This window comes from Chaetodon auriga, chromosome 9, assembly GCF_051107435.1.
Source record: "Chaetodon auriga isolate fChaAug3 chromosome 9, fChaAug3.hap1, whole genome shotgun sequence".
In the NCBI taxonomy this organism is placed as follows: Eukaryota; Metazoa; Chordata; class Actinopteri; order Chaetodontiformes; family Chaetodontidae; genus Chaetodon; species Chaetodon auriga.
Genome location: NC_135082.1, coordinates 21590081 through 21615453, shown reverse-complemented (window position 1 = coordinate 21615453; position 25373 = coordinate 21590081). Strand labels below are relative to the sequence as shown.

At 42.0% G+C, this 25373-nt stretch overlaps 5 protein-coding genes across 5 annotated transcripts; all 5 read left to right on the top strand.

The window, feature by feature from the left end:
• The first annotated feature begins 1943 nt into the window (after positions 1–1943).
• Positions 1944–3603, top strand: LOC143326219 (signal-regulatory protein beta-2-like). Its single transcript, XM_076739767.1, has 6 exons — positions 1944–1986; positions 2094–2423; positions 2643–2994; positions 3100–3224; positions 3335–3393; positions 3484–3603. Exons 1-6 carry the CDS (start codon positions 1944–1946, stop codon positions 3601–3603), a joined length of 1029 nt encoding a protein of 342 aa, XP_076595882.1.
• A 2878-nt stretch (positions 3604–6481) lies between these two features.
• Positions 6482–8259, top strand: LOC143325426 (signal-regulatory protein beta-2-like). Its single transcript, XM_076738452.1, has 6 exons — positions 6482–6524; positions 6632–6967; positions 7185–7548; positions 7654–7778; positions 7888–7946; positions 8035–8259. The coding sequence occupies exons 1-6, from the start codon at positions 6482–6484 to the stop codon at positions 8152–8154; spliced, it is 1047 nt and encodes a 348-aa protein (XP_076594567.1). The 3' UTR covers positions 8155–8259.
• Positions 8260–10852: 2593 nt separating this feature from the next.
• On the top strand, positions 10853–11939 carry LOC143326218 (signal-regulatory protein beta-2-like). The gene is made up of 3 exons (XM_076739766.1): positions 10853–10895; positions 11003–11338; positions 11557–11939. The coding sequence occupies exons 1-3, from the start codon at positions 10853–10855 to the stop codon at positions 11937–11939; spliced, it is 762 nt and encodes a 253-aa protein (XP_076595881.1).
• A 5369-nt stretch (positions 11940–17308) lies between these two features.
• LOC143326217 (uncharacterized) lies at positions 17309–19044 on the top strand. Its single transcript, XM_076739765.1, has 6 exons — positions 17309–17351; positions 17459–17788; positions 18007–18363; positions 18573–18692; positions 18786–18832; positions 18916–19044. Exons 1-6 carry the CDS (start codon positions 17309–17311, stop codon positions 19042–19044), a joined length of 1026 nt encoding a protein of 341 aa, XP_076595880.1.
• A 3416-nt stretch (positions 19045–22460) lies between these two features.
• LOC143326216 (uncharacterized) lies at positions 22461–24198 on the top strand. The gene is made up of 5 exons (XM_076739764.1): positions 22461–22503; positions 22611–22940; positions 23159–23532; positions 23957–23986; positions 24070–24198. Exons 1-5 carry the CDS (start codon positions 22461–22463, stop codon positions 24196–24198), a joined length of 906 nt encoding a protein of 301 aa, XP_076595879.1.
• The last annotated feature ends 1175 nt before the right edge of the window (positions 24199–25373 follow it).

Genomic DNA, 25373 nt, shown 5'->3' with positions numbered 1-25373 from the left:
TGACTGTGAATGCATGTTTGTTTGTGTCTGTGTGTGAAAGCACAACGCAGGACACAAAGTTTATTAAGGGCTTCTGTCTTAAAAGACATTTTACACTTGTTGCTTCTCTTGTGTTCACATTCATCAAACCAACATGATTTGGCTTGTGGTCAACAACATGTTGACCCTGATGAAGGCCACAAACCACAACACACTGGTGTGATTAAGTGACATGTCAGATGAGGTGTTCATTATCAGGAACTAATGGACGATGGGGAGGGCAGAGCCGTCTGATGCACAGCGGTCTCAGTGAAGGGACACCCTGAAGGGCATTATCACACTTACATTATGGTCACTTGCAAATGAAAAACCATTCATTTAGATTTTTTCCACAAGCTGTAAATTTGAAGTTATGCAAGTACACTGATGAGCGTCTGATACAATGGAAACACTGTTTACTACTCCAGTAAATAGGACTGACCCTTGATTCAACTTGGCAACAGGAGATATTTCTACTTCACTCAGCTCAAAGAACCCTTTGGCTCAGCTGTGAGCCAGAAAGCTAACTTCATGCTAGCAAGATTCAAAGTTAATAACCTGGTGTACGGTTGACAAACTGTAAATGTAATTTGACAGTATGTTTAACAACAAGACTCAAGCGCAATCCAGCCATGTCACTGTCCACAATTCACTGTCCAGATTGATGGGCCGTGTGCACTGTTGGCCACAGCATGCAGCAGCGAGTGGAACAGGGAATGGGGTATGAGGGGATGGCCAATGTGAATCAAAGTATAAAGTTCAGGGTAGCAGTGTACTTCCTGCAGCTTGTGTGAGGGCCTGGCTTTCCTCTGCCATTGGTGCTGAGGTCTGCTGTGTTGGCTGCTGTGGTCTGTGCGACTGTGGGGTCAGCGGGGTCTGTGAGCGTGACTGGCTGCCAAACTAGATACCGTCGCAAGTGCCTATGGAGCTTTTCAACTCTGAAAATGTTGCAGCATTTTCTAGATTTGTCATCTGTTTTTGTAAAACTGCTCATTTTCTTAATCAAGGGGATCAAATGATGAAACAGCGTATGAAGATTGTGACAGACTTCCTGTTGTTGGCCCGGCTGGTTGTTGGTACCACTCCTGCGCTTGCTTTGCATTGTGGGGCACAGTGAGGTGGAAGTTGGGTGCACGCTGGGAATTACGTGATGTCATCAAACTCAACGTCCAGTTAAGCATCATAAAGGTGTATTTCGCTAACAGGTGCAACAAAAGCAACATACGAGTGAGGACATGTCAATCAAGGGCAGTTTGTCAACGCCCACAGAGTTCTGATAAAAGGTCCACCATAGTTAATTTTCCTTGAGTGCCGAGTGCTTTCAGGCCCTGTTTACGCCTGGCATGAACATGCATCCTGGCTGATCTGATCACAAGTGGACAACCAAGTCACACAGAGCTGGAACTGAAGGTTTGGCTGCACTTTCTCTCTCAGTCTTGTGTGACTAACTTACTGTAGCTTTAGCCACACAGCCTCACCTTGTGCAAGACGTCAGTCATCCATCATTCGGTAGGTCAATTGAGAAGATTAGATGGGCTTTTTACAAGCCTATAACAGCCAGAGACACTGGATTCTCACAAATTATTAGAAGTTATATGTGTTTCCGAAAGAGCTTCATCATATGAGTGAGTATCAGCTGAAAAGTCAGATTAAGATCAAATGTCCTCTTCGCTGTTCGCTCTCAGAGTCAGTTACAGAAACCCACCATGAAACATGAAACAAAAGCTTGCTGTTCTTTCATGTGTTCACGTTGGAAAGATGGTTCAGTTTATTTCCACTGCGGTGCACAGTGAAACACCAACGTAACAACAGGCCAATCAGATTGCTCTGAAATAGTTCCCTCCCTCTCCATATGGTTACATTAAGGTGAATCATCTTTGAATAATATTTAATTTCACTGTAGACTCGAGTGGATCAACAAGAAAATGCTGATCGTGTTTTATTCGCTGCTGATGCTCGGAGTGGGCCGTAAGTATCTGTGGAGAGGTCAGATGTACTCCATCGTATTCTGACAGTGATATAGAAGAGATATACAGATGTGTCTGTTATTAATCACTGATGTGTGTTTCTTTCAGGATGCACAGACGGTCAGAACTTTGTGACAAAGACTGTTGGTGTTGGACAAAGTGTGACTCTGTCATGTACCCACCAGAGATCTGGGGACATTGAAACCCTTTTCTGGATCAAGCTTGTCCCTGGAAAGTTACCTGAAATCTTGGGAAGAGCAGCGAGCTTTGATTATGATTTTGTGAATGAAATTCCTCACATTACTTTCACACGAGAGCCTGGAAGATTTGACCTCAGTATAACAGAGACAAAGCTGAGCGATACTGCATTTTACTACTGTTTAAAGTCAGAGCAATACAAGATCATGTTTTTGAAGGGAGCGTTTCTGAGAGTTGAAGGTAAATATATCAAAAACACATTCATAATATTTGTTAGCGGTGTTATTATGTTGATGTGCAGCAGCATTCAACCACAGTATCACACACACAGTATTTATCTGTCGTGTGGACGTATGTTTAACATGTCAGTTGATTCCAGATTAAACTTAAACATCTTGCCTATTCTATATTTTTTTATTGTCATGAAAGTGGGTAAATATTTGTGTTTTCAATTTCCAGGAGCAGAACCTGATATCACTGCCGTCGTTGACGTCCCTCCATCTGATCCGGTCCGTCCAGGAGACTCAGTGTCTCTGCAGTGTTCAGTCTTCTCTGACTCTGAGAAGAAAACATGTCCAGGAGGACTCGGTGTGTACTGGTTCAGAGCCGGATCACATGAATCTCATCCCAGTGTCATTTACGCTCATGGAAACAGTGGTGATGAGTGTGAGACGAGTCCTGAGGCTCGCTGTGTCTACAACTTCTTCAAGGAGAACATCAGCTCCTCTGATTCTGGGACTTATTACTGTGCTGTGGCCACATGTGGACAGATAATATTTGGAAATGGAACAAAACTGGACATTGAAGGTAAGTGCTTAATATTTTTTTATAACAGTTGTAGTATGACAATGTTATCAAGTCAGTGATCTGTAATCTTTTCTTCATTTATTTGTTTGTTTCATGTTTCAGTTGTCAGCACTTGCGATTCACAGAAAGTCGACACAGTTGTCTGTCTGCTGTTTGCTGCTTTGGCTATAAGTCTGATTCTTGTAGCCTCCCTTCTTTATGTCATCAAGAAAAAATCCTGTGATTGTTGTAAAGGTAAGAGATGTTACTCATACAATCTATTAGACTGACTTGATTCAGATTTGTCCTGTTTATAATTATATACATATATATGTATATATATATCTCTTTTTTTAATAATACAGCTGTTGTCACTCTGCAAACAGATGCTGCAGCAGCCAGTGATGATCAGCAACATCAGCAGGTAAAGAATTCAAAGATGTAGCCAGAAAAAGTTATCAGTTTGTGTTAAAATTGGCTCTCTTTCATTTTCAATTTTGCACTTTTCCCTCAGAGAAATGAAGATTCTTTAGTTTATGCTGCACCAAACTGTACCAGGAGGGAAGCCGGCAAATCAGGGAGAAGAAGTCCAAGAAAGGAGGAGACGATCTACACTGATGTCAGAGCTTTATGATGGTTTAATGATCTAAACAGTGGATATGCTAATTAATGATGATGGTAATCAGTTTCTTGCACTGTTCATCCCATATCTATTGCATTTTGTTTCATTTTTTGTGTTTTCTCCTCTTCAAGGGCTCCAGTGCATCTGCATGTAGTTTTAAAGCTGTTAACGTCCTCCCAAGGTTTTGATTTACATGTCAATGTGATGCAAAACACTTGTACTCCATAGAATTTATGTCTGTGTATATGTGTTGTTTTATTCAATAATAAAGAAACTCCCACAATTAAACAGTGAACTGCTGAGTCTCTGCACACCACAACATCCCACAACTGTAGACAGAAGCACAGCTGACAGAAACACACAGGGAGCGTTTTCTGTTCGGGGACAGCGACTCCAATTAATGAACTCCTCCGTCTTCTGATCTCACAGCACTTTATAAAGGCCTTCTGCATTTGTGCTGTGAGAGCAAGCAAAGCCACCAGCAACAAGCTACACTGACAGATAAAGGCTGTGGTGGGCCTTTTCTCCACCCTTTGACCAAACATCAAGGCTGTTTACTCACAACAGACCTGATGATGGGCTTCAACAGAATGTGCAGTGAGGGAAGAGCTACATGAGGTCACAGCAGGCTAATTTTAGTTGAAGTTGAAATGATTTATGTTGTATTACTTTCCTTTTAATGTGCTCATTCAAATGATTCTTGTGCTTTTAAAGATGCACCCAAAGACATCTGCAATCTTAAAATATGCAATCCTCATGCTACTTCATATTTGCTTTAAACTTTAATGTAAGATTATTGATTCATTCAGCTTGAAGACAGAATGAGAAAGGTAGAAAGCGCCTTTGTGTTCACAGCTCACACTGAAGCTCGGCTGCAGCAGTGCTTCAGTTTCCACGCCTCGCTTGTTTGTGGGTGGTGACTGTGAATGCATGTTTGTTTGTGTCTGTGTGTGAAAGCACAACGCAGGACACAAAGTTTATTCAGGGCTTCTGTCTTAAAAGACATTTTACACTTGTTGCTACTCTTGTGTTCACATTCATCAAACCAACATGATTTGGCTTGTGGTCAACAACATGTTGACCCTGATGAAGGCCACAAACCACAACACACTGGTGTGAGTAAGTGACATGTCAGATGAGGTGTTCATTATCAGGAACTAATGGACGATGGGGAGGACAGAGCCGTCTGATGGACAGCGGTCTCAGTGAAGGGACACCCTGCAGGGCATTATCACACTTACATTATGGTCACTTGCAAATGAAAAAACATTTTTTTAGATTTTTTTCACAAGCTGTAACTGTAAAGTTATGCAAGTACACTGATGAGCGTCTTATACAATGGAAACACTGTTTACTCTTCCAGTAAATAGGACTGACCTTTGATGCAACTTGGCAGCAAGAGATATTTCTACTTCACTCAGCTCAAAGAACCCTTTGGCTCAGCTGTGAGCCAGAAAGCTAACTTCATGCTAGCAAGATTCAAAGGTAATAACCTGGTGTACGGTTGACAAACTGTAAATGTAATTTGACAGTATGTTTAACAACAAGACCAAAGCGCAATCCAGCCATGTCACTGTCCACAATTCACTGTCCAGATTGATGGGCCGTGTCCACTGTTGGCCACAGCATGCAGCAGCGAGTGGAACAGGGAATGGGGTATGAGGGGATGGCCAATGTGAATCAAAGTATTAAGTTCAGGGGAGCAGTGTTCTTCCTGCAGCTTGTGTGACGGCCTGGCTTTCCTCTGCCATTGGTGCTGAGGTCTGCTGTGTTGGCTGCTGTGGTCTGTGTGACTGTGGGGTCAACGGGGTCTGTGAGCGTGACTGGCTGCCAAGCTAGATACCGTCGCAAGCGCCTATGGAGCTTTTCAACTCTGAAAATGTTGCAGCATTTTCTAGATTTGTCATCTGTTTTTGTAAAACTGCTCATATTCTAAATCGACACAGTTGATTTCTTGACTTAACAAGTGTCAGAAGGGGATCAAATGATGAAACAGCATATGAAGATTGTGACAGACTTCCTGTTATTGGCCCGGCGGGTTGTTGGTACCACTCCGGCGCTTGCTTTGCATTGTGGGGCACAGTGAGGTGGAAGTTGGGTGTACGCTGGGAATTACGTGATGTCCTCAAACTCACCGTCCAATTAAGCATCATAAAGGTGTATTTTGCTAACAGGTGCAACAAAAGCAACATAAGAGTGAGGACATGTCAATCAAGGGCAGTTTGTCAACACCCACAGAGTTCTGATAAAAGGTCCACCATAGTTAATTTTCCTTGAGTGCCGAGTGCTTTCAGGCCCCGTTTACGCCTGGCATGAACATGCATCCTGGCTGATCTGATCACAAGTGGACAACCAAGTCACACAGAGCTGGAACTGAAGGTTTGGCTGCACTTTCTCTCTCAGTCTTGTGTGACTAACTTACTGTAGCTTTAGCCACACAGCCTCACCTTGTGCAAGACGTCAGTCATCCATCATTCGGTAGGTCAATTGAGAAGATTAGATGGGCTTTTTACAAGCCCATGACAGCCAGAGACACTGGATTCTCACAAATTATTAGAAGTTATATGTGTTTCCGAAAGAGCTTCATCATATGAGTATCAGCTGAAAAGTCAGATTAAGATCAAATGTCCTCTTCGCTGTTCGCTCTCAGAGTCAGTTACAGAAACCCACCATGAAACATGAAACAAAAGCTTGCTGTTCTTTCATGTGTTCACGTTTGAAAGATGGTTCAGTTTATTTCCACTGCGGTGCACAGTGAAACACCAACGTAACAAGAGGCCAATCAGATTGCTCTGAAATAGTTCCCTCCCTCTCCATATGGTTACATTAAGGTGAATCATCTTTGAATAATATTTAATTTCACTGTAGACTCGAGTGGATCAACAAGAAAATGCTGATTGTGTATTATTTGCTGCTGATGCTCGGAGTGGGCCGTAAGTATCTGTGGAGAGGTCAGATGTACTCCATCGTATTCTGACAGTGATATAGAAGAGATATACAGATGTGTCTGTTATTAATCACTGATGTGTGTTTCTTTCAGGATGCACAGACGGTCAGAACTTTGTGACAAAGACTGTTGGTGTTGGACAAAGTGTGACTCTGTCATGTACCCACCAGAGATCTGGGGACATTGAAACCCTTTTCTGGATCAAGCTTGTCCCTGGAAAGTTGCCTGAAATCTTGGGAAGAGCAACAAGCTATGATTATGATTTTGTGAATGAAATTCCTCACATTACTTTCACACGAGAGCCTGAAAGATTTAACCTCAGTATAACAGAGACAAAGCTGAGCGATACTGCATTTTACTACTGTTTAAAGTCATTGTCACAGCGTTCCAAGATCATGTTTTTGAAGGGAGCGTTTCTGAGAGTTGAAGGTAAATATATCAAAAACACATTCATAATATTTGTTAGCGGTGTTATTATGTTAATGTGCAGCAGCATTCAACCACAGTATCACACACACAGTAATTATCTGTCGTGTGGACGTATGTTTAACATGTCAGTTGATTATAGATTAAACTTATCTCTTGCCTATTCTATATTTTTTTATTGTCATGAAAGTGGGTAAATATTTGTGTTTTCAATTTCCAGGAGCAGAACCTGATATCACTGCCGTCGTTCAAGCCCCTCCATCTGATCCGGTCCGTCCAGGAGACTCAGTGTCTCTGCAGTGTTCAGTCTTCTCTGACTCTGGGAACAAAACATGTCCAGGAGGACTCGGTGTGTACTGGTTGAGAACCGGATCACATGAATCTCATCCCAGTGTCATTTACGCTCATGGAAACAGTGGTGATGAGTGTGAGACGAGTCCTGAGCCTCGCTCTCCACAGAAATGTGTCTACAACTTCTTCAAGGAGAACATCAGCTCCTCTGATGCTGGGACTTATTACTGTGCTGTGGCCACATGTGGACAGATAATATTTGGAAATGGAACAAAACTCGAGGTTGAAGGTAAGTGCTTAATATTTCTTTATAACAGTTATAGTATGACAATGTTATCAAGTCAGTGATCTATAATTTTTTCTTCATTCATTTGTTTGTTTCATGTTTCAGTTGTCAGCACTTGTGATTCACAGAAAGTCGACACAGTTGTCTGTCTGCTGTTTGCTGCTTTGGCCATAAGTCTGATTCTTGTAGCCTCCCTTCTTTATATCATCAGGAAAAAATCCTGTGATTGTTGTAAAGGTAAGAGATGTTACTCATACAGTCTGTTAGACTGTTTCCCAACAGCCAAATTCACTTGATTCATATTTGTCCTGTGTATAATTATACACATCTTTTTTAAATAATACAGCTGTTGTCACTTTGCAAACTAATGCTGCAGCAGCCAATGATGATCAGCAAAGTCAGCAGGTAAAGAATTCAAAGATGTAGCAAAAGTTATCAGCTTGGGTTAAAATTGGCTCTCTTTCATTTTCAATTTTACACTTTATTCCCTCAGAGAAATGAGGATTCTTTGGTTTATGCTGCACCAAATTGTACCAGGAGGGAAGCCGGCAAATCAGGGAGAAGAAGTCCAAGAAAGGAGGAGACGATCTACACTGATGTCAGGGCTTTATGATGGATTAATGATCTAAACAGTGGATATGCTAATTAATGATGATGGTAATCAGTTTCTTGCACTGTTCATCCCATATCTATTGCATTTTGTTTATTTTTTTGTGTTTTCTCTTCCTCACGGGCTCCAGTGCATCTGCATGTAGTTTTAAGGCTGTTAACGTCCTCCCAAGGTTTTGATTTAAATATCAATGTGATGCAAAACACTTGTACTCCATAGAATTTATATCTGTGTATATGTGTTGTTTTATTCAATAATAAAGAAACCCCCACAATTAAACAGTGAACTGCTGAGTCTCTGCACACCACAACATCCCACAACTGTAGACAGAAGCACAGCTGACAGAAACACACAGGGAGCGTTTTCTGTTCGGGGACAGCGACTCCAATTAATGAACTCCTCCGTCTTCTGATCTCACAGCACTTTATAAAGGCCTTCTGCATTTCTGCTGTGAGAGCAAGCAAAGCCACAAGCAACAAGCTACACTGACAGATAAAGGCTGTGGTGGGCCTTTTCTCCACCCTTTGACCAAACACCAAGGCTGTTTACTCACAACAGACCTGATGATGGGCTTCAACAGGATGTGCAGTGAGGGAAGAGCTACGTGAGGTCACAGCAGGCTAATTTTAGTTGAAGTTGAAATGATTTATGTTGTATTACTTCCCTTTTAATGTGCTCATTCAAATGATTCTTGTGCTTTTAAAGATGCACCCAAAGACATCTACAATCTTAAAATATACAATCCTCATGCTACTTCATATTTGCTTTAAACTTTAATGTAAGATTATTGATTCATTCAGCTTGAAGACAGAATGAGAAAGGTAGAAAGCGCCTTTGTGTTCACAGCTCACACTGAAGCTCGGCTGCAGCAGTGCTTCAGTTTCCACGCCTCGCTTGTTTGTGGGTGGTGACTGTGAATGCATGTTTGTTTGTGTCTGTGTGTGAAAGCACAACGCAGGACACAAAGTTTATTCAGGGCTTCTGTCTTAAAAGACATTTTACACTTGTTGCTTCTCTTGTGTTCACATTCATCAAACCAACATGATTTGGCTTGTGGTCAACAACATGTTGACCCTGATGAAGGCCACAAACCACAACACACTGCTGTGAGTAAGTGACATGTCAGATGAGGTGTTCATTATCAGGAACTAATGGACGATGGGGAGGACAGAGCCGTCTGATGCACAGCGGTCTCAGTGAAGGGACACCCTGAAGGGCATTATCACACTTACATTATGGTCACTTGCAAATGAAAAACCATTCATTTAGATTTTTTTCACAAGCTGTAACTGTAAAGTTATGCAAGTACACTGATGACCGTCTGATACAATGGAAACACTGTTTACTACTCCAGTAAATAGGACTGACCTTTGATTCAACTTGGCAACAAGAGATATTTCTACTTCACTCAGCTCAAAGAACCCTTTGGCTCAGCTGTGAGCCAGAAAGCTAACTTCATGCTAGCAAGATTCAAAGTTAATCACCTGGTGTACGGTTGACAAACTGTAATTTGACAGTATGTTTAACAACAAGACTCAAGCGCTATCCAGCCATATCACTGTCCACAATTCGCTGTCCAGATTGATGGGCCGTGTGCACCGTTGGCCACAGCATGAAGCAGCGAGTGGAACAGGGATATGAGGGGATGGCCAATGTGAATCAAAGTATTAAGTTCAGGGGAGCAGTGTTCTTCATGCAGCTTGTGTGAGAGCCTGGCTTTCCTCTGCCATTGGTGCTGAGGTCTGCTGTGTTGGCTGCTGTGGTCTGTGAGCGTGACCGGCTGCCGAGCGAGATAACGCCACAAGCGCCTATGGAGATTATGACACTCTTCCTGTTGTTGGCCCGGCTGGTTGTTGGTACCACTCCTGCGCTTTGCATTGTGGGGCACAGTGAGGTGGAAGTTGGGTGTACGCTGGGAATTACGTGACGTCCTCAAACTCAACGTCCAGTTAAGCATCATAAAGGTGTATTTTGCTAACAGGTGCAACAAAAGCAACGTAAGAGTGAGGACATGTCAATTGAGGGCAGTTTGTCAACACCCACAGAGTTCTGAAAAAAGGTCCACCATAGTTAATTTTCCTTGAGTGCCGAGTGCTTTCAGGCCCCGTTTACACCTGGCATGAACATGCATCCTGGCTGATCTGATCACAAGTGGACAACCAAGTCACACAGAGCTGGAACTGAAGGTTTGGCTGCACTTTCTCTCTCAGTCTTGTGTGACTAACTTACTGTAGCTTTAGCCACACAGCCTCACCTTGTGCAAGACGTCAGTCATCCATCATTCGGTAGGTCAATTGAGAAGATTAGATGGGCTTTTTACAAGCCCATGACAGCCAGAGACACTGGATTCTCACAAATTATTAGAAGTTATACATGTTTCCTAAAGAGCTTCATCATATGAGTGAGTATCAACTGAAAAGTCAGATTAAGATCAAATGTCCTCTTCGCTGTTCGCTCTCAGAGTCAGTTACAGAAACCCACCATGAAACATGAAACAAAAGCTTGCTGTTCTTTCATGTGTTCACGTTGAAAAGATGGTTCAGTTTATTTCCACTGCGGTGCACAGTGAAACACCAACGTAACAACAGGCCAATCAGATTGCTCTGAAATAGTTCCCTCCCTCTCCATGTGGTTACATTAAGGTGAATCATCTTCTAATAATATTTAATTTCACTGTAGACTCGAGTGGATCAACAAGAAAATGCTGATCGTGTTTTATTCGCTGCTGATGCTCGGAGTGGGCCGTAAGTATATGTGGAGAGGTCAGATGTACTCCATCGTATTCTGACAGTGATATAGAAGAGATATACAGATGTGTCTGTTATTAATCACTGATGTGTGTTTCTTTCAGGATGCACAGACGATCAGAACTTTGTGACAAAGACTGTTGGTGTTGGACAAAGTGTGACTCTGTCATGTACCCACCAGAGATCTGGGGACACTGAAACCCTTTTCTGGATCAAGCTTGTTCCTGGAAAGTTGCCTGAAATCTTGGGAAGAGCAACAAGCTATGATTATGAATTTGTGAATGAAATTCCTCACATTACTTTCACAAAAGAGCCTGAAAGATTTGACCTCAGTATAACAGAGACAAAGCTGAGCGATACTGCGGTTTACTACTGTTTAAAGTCATTGTCACAGCGTTACAAGATCATGTTTTTGAAAGGAGCATTTCTGACAGTTGAAGGTAAATATATCAAAAACACATTCATAATATTTGCTAGCGGTGTTATTATGTTAATGTGCAGCAGCATTCAACCACAGTATCACACAAACAGTATTTATCTGTCGTTTGGACGTATGTTTAACATGTCAGTTGATTACAGATTAAACTTAAACATCTTGCCTATTCTATATTTTTTATTGTCATGAAAGTGGGTAAATATTTGTGTCTTCAATTTCCAGGAGCAGAACCTGATATCACTGCCGTCGTTCAAGTCCCTTCATCTGGTTGGGTCTATTCAGGAGACTCAGTGTCTCTGCAGTGTTCAGTCTTCTCTGACTCTGGGAACAAAACATGTCCAGGAGGACTCGGTGCGTACTGGTTCAGAGCCGGATCACATGAATCTCATCCCAGTGTCATTTACGCTCATGGAAACAGTGGTGATGAGTGTGAGACGAGTCCTGAGGCTCGCTCTCCACAGAAATGTGTCTACAACTTCTTCAAGGAGAACATCAGCTCCTCTGATGCTGAGACTTATTACTGTGCTGTGGCCACATGTGGACAGATAATATTTGGAAATGGACAAAAAATGGTCGTTGAAAGTAAGTGCGTCGTGGTTCTATAAATAAGAAAATCAGAATTTCGACTCTAAATGTCAGATTATACAGTCAAATAAAAGTCATTAAAATCAACTACAACACTTTTTTTGTTTTACATCTAAATTCATCTCACCAGGAGGTGACATGAAAGATTATTTTCTTTTAGTCTTTGACATCTTTTGTATTGTTTCCTTTTTTTATCTTGTTTCAGCACCCTACTATGCGTGTTCAGTGTACCCCGCTCTATTAATTCTGCTGTGTCCTGTCATGGTTCTAATCCTGATTGTCATAGCGCTCCTCATTTATGGCATAAAGTCTGACCGTTCCAAAGGTAATAGAAGTTACTCACAGTTCTCCACACGATGAAATCAAAGCTGCTCCATCATTACTTATTGTAATCTGTATGTTTTCTGTTTCATTAAAGCTGCTGTTGCCATGCAGAAATACAGCGGTGGTCTGAAAAATCGACAGGTGAGGAATTTGACTGTAAGATTAACCTTATTAAAACAGCTGTGACAGCTTTTTTAACTTTGTCATCTCATGTATTTTCTCAGAGAGATGGGGACATGTATTCATCAGTCATCTTCACCACGATTACAGATGACAGTGGCGCACTAAAGGATCCAAATTCAGCAGAGAAAGCGAGGATCGACGCTGTTTTCAAAGCTTTTTGGTTGGATTAGTGAGCTAACAGGTCTGTCTGTCATCAGTTGGTGCTGTATGATCGATTTGATGTTAGTCTGCTTTGAGACAAACAGTTTGTGACACAGTGGCTATTAGGTAATGATCTACATATTGTATATATTAAGATTTGACATTTCAAGCACATTAAAGTGAAATATTCATTCATTCATTCATTCATTCATTCATTCATCTTCTGTACCGACTATCCCTTTCTGGGTTGCTGGGGGGCTGGAGCCTGTTCCAGCTGTCAACGGGCGAGAGGCGGGGTACACCCTGAACCGATCGGCAGTCGATTGCAGGGCATTAAAGTGAAATAGATGGATTAAAATGAATAAAATGTGTGGATGAAATTTTCCATCCATTGTAAATATCTGCTTATCCTGCACTGGGTCGCTGCACAAATACAATCCTCTCGTGTATTTGTAGAAAATCCTCTTATATATCCACTTATATATATACAGATGTTGAATTTCGAGAAAAAGAACACTGATTTTGGATCAGAGGCCTGTATCAGAATCGGCATCTGGTCTTGGTTTTTGTTTTGTTTCCTGGTTGTTGTTGTTCTTTGGGAATATGTAACTAAACAATGTCAAACTCTGTCAATTAATAAAGCACACTGTGCACACTGTCCAAACAGCTGACACGATCTGTTATTGTGTCAAACAAATGTTGGTTTTTCTCCACATTTATTATCACTTACCAGAATCACTTTAATCCCTCCAGTATTTCAACATGACGACAAATCTTATGTATCAAGTGTCGAACCTCGTCAGCTTCACAGGGCGATCACAGACACACTGTGTGTACATTTCTTGTCGTATTTGTTCTGCGAGTGTGTGTGTGTGTGTGTGTGTGTGTGTGTGTGTGTGTGTGTGTGTGTGTGTGTGAGAGAGAGAGAGAGAGAGAGACGAGCAGACACTGCTGTGTCTCTGCCCACCAAAACTTTCACACCTGTAGTTAGACGCATGTTTCTCTAACGCATGGGGAGCATTTCATTTTGTGTACATAGTTAATCTTTCTGAAGAGGAATGTACTAAAAGAAAATACACTCTGTGAAAAATGTTACGGGACAACTGGTCAAATTAATAAACTCCTCCATCTTTCTGGTCTCACAGCTCTTTGTAAAAGTCCTTTGCATGTCTGCAGTGAGACACAGCAAAGCCACAAGCAACAAGCTGCACTGACAGATAAAGGCTGTGGTGGGCCTTTTCTCCACCCTTTGACCAAACATCAAGGCTGTTTACTCACAACAGACCTGATGATGGGCTTCAACAGGATGTGCAGTGAGGGAAGAGCTACATGAGGTCTCAGCAGGCTAATTTTAGTTGAAGTTGAAATGATTTATGTTGGATTACTTTCCTTTTAATGTGCTCATTCAAATGATTCTTGTGTTTTTAAAGATGCACCCAAAGACACCTACAATCTGAAAATATACAATCCTCATGCTACTTCATATTTGCTTTAAACTTTAATGTAAGATTATTGATTCATTCAGCTTGAAGACAGAATGAGAAAGGTAGAAAGCGCCTTTGTGTTCACAGCTCACACTGAAGCTCGGCTGCAGCAGTGCTTCAGTTTCCACGCCTCGCTTGTTTGTGGGTGGTGACTGTGAATGCATGTTTGTTTGTGTCTGTGTGTGAAAGCACAACGCAGGACACAAAGTTTATTCAGGGCTTCTGTCTTAAAAGACATTTTACACTTGTTGCTACTCTTGTGTTCACATTCATCAAACCAACATGATTTGGCTTGTGGTCAACAACATGTTGACCCTGATGAAGGCCACAAACCACAACACACTGCTGTGAGTAAGTGACATGTCAGATGAGGTGTTCATTATCAGGAACTAATGGACGATGGGGAGGACAGAGCCGTCTGATGCACAGCCGTCTCAGTGAAGGGACACCCTGAAGGGCATTATCACACTTACATTATGGTCACTTGCAAATGAAAAACCATTCTTTTAGATTTTTTCCACAAGCTGTAACTTTAAAGTTATGCAAGTACACTGATGAGCATCTGATACAATGGAAACACTGTTTACTACTCCAGTAAATAGGACTGACCTTTGATGCAACTTGGCAGCAAGAGATATTTCTACTTCACTCAGCTCAAAGAACCCTTTGGCTCGGCTGTGAGCCAGAAAGCTAACTTCATGCTAGCAAGATTCAAAGTTAATAACCTGGGGCCCGTTTCACAAAGGAGGTTCAACAAACTCCGAGTCTAATCCTGAACCTTGAGTTGATCTAGCCTGAGATAGGAAACTCCGAGTTTCCGGTTTCAGAACAGGTGATTTGAGTTAGTTCAGTCAACTCAGAGTAGGTTAACTCAGAGTTCAGCGCGTGCACCACGACTATAAAAAGCCAACATCAATGGAGCCCCGATTCGACGAGTCACCATGGCGACGGGGAAGAGGAGGGCTGCGTTTTTTACCACACTGGAACTCGAAATCTTAATGCGCTCATACGGCGAATTTGAGCATGTTTTTAGAAAAAAGTGCAACACCGCTGCAGCTGCAAAAGAGAGGGAGGCGGCGTGGGAGAACATTGCTGCTCGGGTCAATGCGTAAGTTTAAATGTAGTCCTTTGCAATCACAATAATATTACAGGGAAAACTGCTTGAATGGTAGCTCATTAATTTATTTCATGTAGGTGCAATCCCGCGGGGGAGAAGTGCACTTGGTAGCAGCTCAAGATGAAACATAAAAACATTGTTCAAACAGGTAAGACACGGCATAATTTAATGGGGGTACCTCATTTTAATCATGTGTTATATTATAAATAAGTATTAAGTGGCTGTTTGACTGTGCAGTTGTTTTATCACCAACATAATGCTGCGCAAAGAAACGCAGCGCAACACACAATATCTGCTGGGATGTGAGAGCATGACTCCGGCTGGTAATGTTGCAAATGTAAAGACGGATTAGGTTGTGTATGTAGATGATGGACTGTGACGTGAAACGGTACCGTTCAAAAACATAATTGTCTGGAAATGCCAGAACATCTATGCGCGGTCTGATAACCATCTCCCGACGAATATTTAATTCCCTGCGCAGTAATGCTGCACCTTCATCCACGGGATCGTTGTCAAAAGGACATGTTAGTGAAAAAAAGTGCCTACTGACTGATTTTTTTTAAATAACAGACGGCAGAACTATGTTATCCCAAAACTCGCCTGCTGACGAATGAATGAGGAAATCAAATACCGTGTGCGGAGAGGGCGGAGACAGAGAGAAACTCGAGGTTCATTGAGAAAAACCTGGTCCCGACCAGGTTAGGTTCATAGAGTCTGTTACTATGGTAACTGAACGAGACCTTAAGTTACCTCTCTCTGTGAAACAGGCTAGAGTTACCCCTCTTTCTCTGGTTTGAGTTACCTCCCTTTGTGAAACGGAAAACTCAGAGTTTCCTTCATTTCAGGCTTAACAAACTCGGAGTTTTCACTAAACCTGCTTTGAGAAACGGGCCCCTGGTGTACGGTTGACAAACTGACAGTATGTTTAACAACAAGACTCAAGCGCAATCCAGCCATGTCACTGTCCACAATTCACTGTCCAGATTGATTGGCCGTGTCCACTGTTGGCCACAGCATGCAGCAGCGAGTGGAACAGGGAATGGGGTATGAGGGGATGGCCAATGTGAATCAAAGTATTAAGTTCAGGGGAGCAGTGTTCTTCCTGCAGCTTGTGTGAGAGCCTGGCTTTCCTCTGCCATTGGTGCTGAGGTCTGCTGTGTAGGCTGCTGTGGTCTGTGCGACTGTGGGGTCAGCGGGGTCTGTGAGCGTGACTGGCTGCCAAGCTAGATACCGTCGCAAGTGCCTATGGAGATTGTGACAGACTTCCTGTTGTTGGCCCGGCGGGTTGTTGGTACCACTCCTGCGCTTGCTTTGTATTGTGGGGCACAGTGAGGTGGAAGTTGGGTGTACGCTGGGAATTACGTGATGTCCTCAAACTCAACGTCCAATTAAGCATCATAAAGGTGTATTTCACTAACAGGTGCAACAAAAGCAACATAAGAGTGAAGACATGTCAATCAAGGGCAGTTTGTCAACGCCCACAGAGTTCTGAAAAAAGGTCCACCATAGTTAATTTTCCTTGAGTGCCGAGTGCTTTCAGGCCCTGTTTACACCTGGCATGAACATGCATCCTGGCTGATCTGATCACAAGTGGACAACCAAGTCACACAGAGCTGGAACTGAAGGTTTGGCTGCACTTTCTCTCTCAGTCTTGTGTGACTAACTTACTGTAGCTTTAGCCACACAGCCTCACCTTGTGCAAGACGTCAGTCATCCATCATTCGGTAGGTCAATTGAGAAGATTAGATGGGCTTTTTACAAGCCTATAACAGCCAGAGACACTGGATTCTCACAAATTCTTAGAAGTTATACGTGTTTCCGAAAGAGCTTCATCATATGAATGAGTATCAGCTGAAAAGTCAGATTAAGATCAAATGTCCTTTTCGCTGTTTGCTCTCAGAGTCAGTTACAGAAACCCACCATGAAACATGAAACAAAAGCTTGCTGTTCTTTCATGTGTTCACGTTGGAAAGATGGTTCAGTTTATTTCCACTGCGGTGCACAGTGAAACACCAACGTAACAAGAGGCCAATCAGATTGCTCTGAAATAGTTCCCTCCCTCTCCATGTGGTTACATTAAGGTGAATCATCTTCTAATAATATTTAATTTCACTGTAGACTCGAGTGGATCAACAAGAAAATGCTGATCGTGTTTTATTCGCTGCTGATGCTCGGAGTGGGCCGTAAGTATCTGTGGAGAGGTCAGATGTACTCCATCGTATTCTGACAGTGATATAGAAGAGATATACAGATGTGTCTGTTATTAATCACTGATGTGTGTTTCTTTCAGGATGCACAGACAATCAGAACTTTGTGACAAAGACTGTTGGTGTTGGACAAAGTGTGACTCTGTCATGTACCCACCAGAGATCTGGGGACACTGAAACCCTTTTCTGGATCAAGCTTGTCCCTGGAAAGTTGCCTGAAATCTTGGGAAGAGCAGCGAGCTTTAATCATGATTTTGTGAATGAAATTCCTCACATTACTTTCACAAAAGAGCCTGAAAGATTTAACCTCAGTATAACAGAGACAAAGCTGAGCGATACTGCAGTTTACTACTGTTTAAAGTCACAGCAATACAAGATCATGTTTTTGAAAGGAGCGTTTCTGAGAGTTGAAGGTAAATATATCAAAAACACATTCATAATATTTGTTAGCGGTGTTATTATGTTAATGTGCAGCAGCATTCAACCACAGTATCACACACACAGTATTTATCTGTCGTGTGGACGTATGTTTAACATGTCAGTTGATTACAGATTAAACTTAAACATCTTCCCTATTCTATATTTTTTATTGTCATGAAAGTGGGTAAATATTTGTGTCTTCAATTTCCAGGAGCAGAACCTGATATCACTGCCGTCGTTCAAGTCCCTTCATCTGGTTGGGTCTATTCAGGAGGCTCAGTGTCTCTGCAGTGTTCAGTCTTCTCTGACTCTGAGAACAAAACATGTCCAGGAGGACTCAGTGTGTACTGGTTGAGAACCGGATCACATGAATCTCATCCCAGTGTCATTTACGCTCATGGAAACAGTGGTGATGAGTGTGAGACGAGTCCTGAGGCTCGCTCTCCACAGAAATGTGTCTACAACTTCAAGCGGTACATCAGCCCCTCTGATTCTGGGACTTATTACTGTGCTGTGGCCACATGTGGACAGATAATATTTGGAAATGGAACAAAACTGGTCGTTGAAGGTAAGTGCGTCATGGTTCTATAAATTAGAAAATCAGAATTTCGACTCTAAATGTCAGATTATACAGTCAAATAAAATTCATTAAAATCAACTACAACACTTTTTTTGTTTTACATCTAAATTCATCTCACCAGGAGGTGACATGAAAGATTATTTTCTTTTAGTCTTTGACATCTTTCGTTATTGTTTCCTTTTTTTATCTTGTTTCAGCACCCTACTATGCGTGTTCAGTGTACCCCGCTCTATTAATTCTGCTGTGTCCTGTCATGGTTCTAATCCTGATTGTCATAGCGCTCCTCATTTATGGCATAAAGTCTGACCGTTCCAAAGGTAATAGAAGTTACTCACAGTTCTCCACACGATGAAATCAAAGCTGCTCCATCATTACTTATTGTAATCTGTATGTTTTCTGTTTCATTAAAGCTGCTGTTGCCATGCAGAAATACAGCGGTGGTCTGAAAAATCGACAGGTGAGGAATTTGACTGTAAGATTAACCTTATTAAAACAGCTGTGACAGCTTTTTTAACTTTGTCATCTCATGTATTTTCTCAGAGAGATGGGGACATGTATTCATCAGTCATCTTCACCATGATTACAGAGGACAGTGGCGCACTAAAGGATCCAAATTCAGCAGAGAAAGCGAGGATCGACGCTGTTTTCAAAGCTTTTTGGTTGGATTAGTGAGCTAACAGGTCTGTCTGTCATCAGTTGGTGCTGTATGATCGATTTGATGTTAGTCTGCTTAGAGACAAACAGTTTGTGACACAGTGGCTATTAGGTAATGATCTATATATTGTATATATTAAGATTTGACATTTCAAGCACATTAAAGTGAAATATTCATTCATTCATTCATTCATTCATTCATTCATCTTCTGTACCGACTATCCCTTTCTGGGTTGCTGGGGGGCTGGAGCCTGTTCCAGCTGTCAACGGGCGAGAGGCGGGGTACACCCTGAACCGATCGCCAGTCGATTGCAGGGCATTAAAGTGAAATAGATGGATTCAAATGAATAAAATGTGTGGATGAAATTTTCCATCCATTGTAAATATCTGCTTATCCTGCACTGGGTCGCTGCACAAATACAATCCTCTCGTGTATTTGTAGAAAATCCTCTTATATATCCACTTATATATATACAGATGTTGAATTTCGAGAAAAAGAACACTGATTTTGGATCAGAGGCCTGTATCAGAATCGGCATCTGGTCTTGGTTTTTGTTTTGTTTCCTGGTTGTTGTTGTTCTTTGGGAATATGTAACTAAACAATGTCAAACTCTGTCAATTAATAAAGCACACTGTGCACACTGTCCAAACAGCTGACAAGATCTGTTACTGTGTCAAACAAATGTTGGTTTTTCTCCACATTTATTATCACTTACCAGAATCACTTTAATCCCTCCAATATTTCAACATGACAGCAGATATTATGTATCAAGTGTCGAACCTCGTCAGCTTCACAGGACTATCACAGACACACTGTGTGTACATTTCTTGTCGTATTTGTTCTGCGTGTGTGTGTGTGTTTGTGTGTGTGTGTGTGTGTGTGTGTGTGTTTGAGAGAGAGAGACGAGCAGACACTGCTGTGTCTCTGCCCACCAAAACTTTCACACCTGTAGTTAGACGCATGTTTCTCAAACACATGGGGAGCATTTCATTTTGTGTACATAGTTAATCTTTCTGAAGAGGAATGTACTAAAAGAAAATACACTCTGTGAAAAATGTTACGGGACAACTGGTCAAATTAATAAACTCCTCCATCGTTCTGGTCTCACAGCTCTTTGTAAAAGTCCTTTGCATGTCTGCAGTGAGACACAGCAAAGCCACAAGCAACAAGCTACACTGACAGATAAAGGCTGTGGTGGGCCTTTTCTCCACCCTTTGACCAAACATCAAGGCTGTTTACTCACAACAGACCTGATGATGGGCTTCAACAGGATGTGCAGTGAGGGAAGAGCTACATGAGGTCTCAGCAGGCTAATTTTAGTTGAAGTTGAAATGATTTATGTTGTATTACTTTCCTTTTAATGTGCTCATTCAAATGATTCTTGTGTTTTTAAAGATGCACCCAAAGACATCTACAATCTGAAAATATACAATCCTCATGCTACTTCATATTTGCTTTAAACTTTAATGTAAGATTATTGATTCATTCAGCTTGAAGACAGAATGAGAAAGGTAGAAAGCACCTTTGTGTTCACAGCTCACACTGAAGCTCAGCTGCAGCAGTGCTTCAGTTTCCACGCCTCGCTTGTTTGTGGGTGGTGACTGTGAATGCATGTTTGTTTGTGTCTGTGTGTGAAAGCACAACGCAGGACACGAAGTTTATTCAGGGCTTCTGTCTTAAAAGACATTTTACACTTGTTGCTTCTCTTGTGTTCACATTCATCAAACCAACATGATTTGGCTTGTGGTCAACAACATGTTGACCCTGATGAAGGCCACAAACCACAACACACTGCTGTGAGTAAGTGACATGTCAGATGAGGTGTTCATTATCAGGAACTAATGGACGATGGGGAGGACAGAGCCGTCTGATGCACAGCCGTCTCAGTGAAGGGACACCCTGAAGGGCATTATCACACTTACATTATGGTCACTTGCAAATGAAAAACCATTCTTTTAGATTTTTTTCACAAGCTGTAACTTTAAAGTTATGCAAGTACACTGATGAGCGTCTGATACAATGGAAACACTGTTTACTACTCCAGTAAATAGGACTGACCTTTGATGCAACTTGGCAGCAAGAGATATTTCTACTTCACTCAGCTCAAAGAACCCTTTGGCTCAGCTGTGAGCCACAAAGCTAACTTCATGCTAGCAAGATTCAAAGTTAATAACCTGGTGTACGGTTGACAAAATGTAATTTGACAGTATGTTTAACAACAAGACTCAAGCGCAATCCAGCCATGTCACTGTCCACAATTCACTGTCCAGATTGATGGGCCGTGTGCACTGTTGGCCACAGCATGCAGCAGCGAGTTGAACAGGGAATGGGGTATGAGGGGATGGCCAATGTGAATCAAAGTATTACTAAGTTCAGGGGAGCAGTGGACTTCCTGCAGCTTGTGTGAGGGCCTGGCTTTCCTCTGCCATTGGTGCTGAGGTCTGCTGTGTTGGCTGCTGTGGTCTGTGTGACTGTGGGGTCAGCGGGGTCTGTGAGCGTGACTGGCTGCCAAGCTAGATACCGTCGCAAGTGCCTATGGAGATTGTGACAGACTTCCTGTTGTTGGCCCGGCGGGTTGTTGGTACCACTCCGGCGCTTGCTTTGCATTGTGGGGCACAGTGAGGTGGAAGTTGGGTGTACGCTGGGAATTACGTGATGTCCTCAAACTCAACGTCCAATTAAGCATCATAAAGGTGTATTTCGCTAACAGGTGCAACAAAAGCAACATAAGAGTGAAGACATGTCAATCAAGGGCAGTTTGTCAACGCCCACAGAGTTCTGAAAAAAGGTCCACCATAGTTAATTTTCCTTGAGTGCCGAGTGCTTTCAGGCCCTGTTTACACCTGGCATGAACATGCATCCTGGCTGATCTGATCACAAGTGGACAACCAAGTCACACAGAGCTGGAACTGAAGGTTTGGCTGCACTTTCTCTCTCAGTCTTGTGTGACTAACTTACTGTAGCTTTAGCCACACAGCCTCACCTTGTGCAAGACGTCAGTCATCCATCATTCGGTAGGTCAATTGAGAAGATTAGATGGGCTTTTTACAAGCCTATGACAGCCAGAGACACTGGATTCTCACAAATTCTTAGAAGTTATACGTGTTTCCTAAAGAGCTTCATCATATGAGTGAGTATCAGCTGAAAAGTCAGATTAAGATCAAATGTCCTCTTCGCTGTTCGCTCTCAGAGTCAGTTACAGAAACCCACCATGAAACATGAAACAAAAGCTTGCTGTTCTTTCATGTGTTCACGTTGGAAAGATGGTTCAGTTTATTTCCACTGCGGTGCACAGTGAAACACCAACGTAACAACAGGCCAATCAGATTGCTCTGAAATAGTTCCCTCCCTCTCCATATGGTTACATTAAGGTGAATCATCTTCGAATAATATTTAATTTGACTGTAGACTCGAGTGGATCAACAAGAAAATGCTGATCGTGTTTTATTCGCTGCTGATGCTCGGAGTCGGGCGTAAGTATCTGTGGAGAGGTCAGATGTACTCCATCGTATTCTGACAGTGATATAGAAGAGATATACAGATGTGTCTGTTATTAATCACTGATGTGTGTTTCTTTCAGGATGCACAGACGATCAGAACTTTGTGACAAAGACTGTTGGTGTTGGACAAAGTGTGACTCTGTCATGTACCCACCAGAGATCTGGGGACACTGAAACGCTTTTCTGGATCAAGCTTGTTCCTGGAAAGTTGCCTGAAATCTTGGGAAGAGCAACAAGCTATGATTATGATTCTGTGAATGAAATTTCTCACATTACTTTCACAAAAGAGCCTGGAAGATTTGACCTCAGTATAACGGAGACAAAGCTGAGCGATACTGCATTTTACTACTGTTTAAAGTCAGAGCAATACAAGATCATGTTTTTGAAAGGAGCGTTTCTGAGAGTTGAAGGTAAATATATCAAAAACACATTCATAATATTTGTTAGTGGTGTTATTATGTTAATGTGCAGCAGCATTCAATCACAGTATCACACACACAGTATTTATCTGTCGTGTGGACGTATGTTTAACGTGTCAGTTGATTATAGATTAAACTTAAACATCTTGCCTATTCTATATTTTTTATTGTCATGAAAGTGGGTAAATATTTGTGTCTTCAATTTCCAGGAGCAGAACCTGATATCACTGCCGTCGTTGACGTCCCTCCATCTGGTCCGGTCCATCCAGGAGACTCAGTGTCTCTGCAGTGTTCAGTCCTCTCTGACTCTGGGAACAAAACATGTCCAGGAGGACTCGGTGTGTACTGGTTCAGAGCCGGATCACATGAATCTCATCCCAGTGTCATTTACGCTCATGGAAACAGTGGTGATGAGTGTGAGACGAGTCCTGAGGCTCGCTCTCCACAGAAATGTGTCTACAACTTCTTCAAGGAGAACATCAGCCCCTCTGATTCTGGGACTTATTACTGTGCTGTGGCCACATGTGGACAGATAATATTTGGAAATGGACAAAAAATGGTCGTTGAAAGTAAGTGCGTCATGGTTCTATAAATAAGAAAATCAGAATTTCGACTCTAAATGTCAGATTATACAGTCAAATAAAAGTCATTAAAATCAACTACAACACTTTTTTTGTTTTACATCTAAATTCATCTCACCAGGAGGTGAGAGGAAAGATTATTTTCTTTTAGTCTTTGACATCTTTTGTATTGTTTCCTTTTTTTATCTTGTTTCAGCTTCCGACTGTATGTGTTCAGTGTCCCTCGGTCTATTAATTCTGCTGTGTCCTGTCATGGTTCTAATCCTGATTGTCATAGTGCTCCTCAATTACGGCATAAAGTCTGACCGTTCCAACGGTAATAGAAGTTACTCACAGTTCTCCACACGATGAAATCAAAGCTGCTCCATCATTACTTATTGTAATCTGTATGTTTTCTGTTTCATTAAAGCTGCTGTTGCCATGCAGAAATACAGCGGTGGTCTGAAAAATCGACAGGTGAGGAATTTGACTGTAAGATTAACCTTATTAAAACAGCTGTGACGGCTTTTTTAACTTTGTCATCTCATGTATTTTCTCAGAGAGATGGGGACATGTATTCATCAGTCATCTTCACCATGATTACAGAGGACAGTGGCGCACTAAAGGATCCAAAATCAGCAGAGAAAGCCATGATCGACGCTGCTGTTGAGGCTTTTTGGTTGGATTAGTGAGCTAACAGGTCTGTTTGTCATCAGTTGGTGCTGTATGATCGATTTGATGTTCGTCTGCTTAGAAACAAACAGTTTGTGACACAGTGGCTATTAGGTAACGATCTACATATTGTATATGTTAAGATTTGACATTTGAAACACATTAAAGTGAAATATTCATTTATTCATTCATCTTCTTGACTGACTATCCCTTTCCGGGTTGCTGGGGGGCTGTAGCCTGTTCCAGCTGTCAACGGGCGAGAGGCGGGGTACACCCTGAACCGATCGCCAGTCGATTGCAGGGCATTAAAGTGAAATAGATGGATTCAAATGAATAAAATGTGTGGATGAAATTTTCCATCCATTGTAAATATCTGCTTATCCTGCACTGGGTCGCTGCACAAATACAATCCTCTCGTGTATTTGTATAAAATCCTCTTATATATCTCATGAATTAGGTGGATCAGATGTCACAGAGGTTTACAGATGTTGACTTTAGAGAGAAAGAACACTGATTTCGGATCAGTACTTCGGATCATCCAGAGGCCTGAGTCAGAATCGGAATCTGGTCTTGGTTTTTGTTTTGTTTCCTGGTTGTTGTTGTTGTTGTTGTTGTTGTTGTTCTTTGGGAGTATGTGACTTAACAATGTCAAACTCTGTCAATTAATAAAGCACACTGTGCACACTGTCCAAACAGCTGACACGATCTGTTACTGTGTCAATCAAATGTTGGTTTTTCTCCACATTTATTATCACTTACCAGAATCACTTTAATCCCTCCAATATTTCAACATGACGACAAATCTTACGTATCAAGTGTCGAACCGCGTCAACTTCACAGGGCGATCACAGACACACTGTGTGTACATTTCTTGTCGTATTTGTTCTGTGTGTGTGTGTGTGTGTGTGTGTGTGTGAGAGAGAGAGAGAGAGAGAGAGAGAGACGAGCAGACACTGCTGTGTTTCTGCCCACCAAAACTTTCACACCTGTAGTTAGACGCATGTTTCTCTAACGCATGGGGAGCATTTCATTTTGTGTACATAGTTAATCTTTCTGAAGAGGAATGTACTAAAAGAAAATACACTCTGTGAAAAATGTTACGGGACAACTGGTCAAATTAATAAACTCCTCCATCTTTCTGGTCTCACAGCTCTTTGTAAAAGTCCTTTGCATGTCTGCAGTGAGACACAGC

Excerpts from the sequence above, each read along its gene's own strand:
- LOC143326219 (XM_076739767.1), top strand. The coding sequence starts at position 1,944 with ATGCTGATCGTGTTTTATTCGCTGCTGATGCTCGGAGTGGGCC. Across the intron at positions 1,987-2,093 it reads GCTGATGCTCGGAGTGGGCC|GATGCACAGACGGTCAGAAC; the intron begins GTAAGTATCTGT and ends TGTTTCTTTCAG. Across the intron at positions 2,424-2,642 it reads AGCGTTTCTGAGAGTTGAAG|GAGCAGAACCTGATATCACT; the intron begins GTAAATATATCA and ends TTCAATTTCCAG.
- LOC143325426 (XM_076738452.1), top strand. The coding sequence starts at position 6,482 with ATGCTGATTGTGTATTATTTGCTGCTGATGCTCGGAGTGGGCC. Across the intron at positions 6,525-6,631 it reads GCTGATGCTCGGAGTGGGCC|GATGCACAGACGGTCAGAAC; the intron begins GTAAGTATCTGT and ends TGTTTCTTTCAG. Across the intron at positions 7,779-7,887 it reads ATCCTGTGATTGTTGTAAAG|CTGTTGTCACTTTGCAAACT; the intron begins GTAAGAGATGTT and ends TAAATAATACAG.
- LOC143326218 (XM_076739766.1), top strand. The coding sequence starts at position 10,853 with ATGCTGATCGTGTTTTATTCGCTGCTGATGCTCGGAGTGGGCC. Across the intron at positions 10,896-11,002 it reads GCTGATGCTCGGAGTGGGCC|GATGCACAGACGATCAGAAC; the intron begins GTAAGTATATGT and ends TGTTTCTTTCAG. Across the intron at positions 11,339-11,556 it reads AGCATTTCTGACAGTTGAAG|GAGCAGAACCTGATATCACT; the intron begins GTAAATATATCA and ends TTCAATTTCCAG.
- LOC143326217 (XM_076739765.1), top strand. The coding sequence starts at position 17,309 with ATGCTGATCGTGTTTTATTCGCTGCTGATGCTCGGAGTGGGCC. Across the intron at positions 18,364-18,572 it reads AACAAAACTGGTCGTTGAAG|CACCCTACTATGCGTGTTCA; the intron begins GTAAGTGCGTCA and ends ATCTTGTTTCAG. Across the intron at positions 18,693-18,785 it reads AAAGTCTGACCGTTCCAAAG|CTGCTGTTGCCATGCAGAAA; the intron begins GTAATAGAAGTT and ends GTTTCATTAAAG.
- LOC143326216 (XM_076739764.1), top strand. The coding sequence starts at position 22,461 with ATGCTGATCGTGTTTTATTCGCTGCTGATGCTCGGAGTCGGGC. Across the intron at positions 22,504-22,610 it reads GCTGATGCTCGGAGTCGGGC|GATGCACAGACGATCAGAAC; the intron begins GTAAGTATCTGT and ends TGTTTCTTTCAG. Across the intron at positions 22,941-23,158 it reads AGCGTTTCTGAGAGTTGAAG|GAGCAGAACCTGATATCACT; the intron begins GTAAATATATCA and ends TTCAATTTCCAG.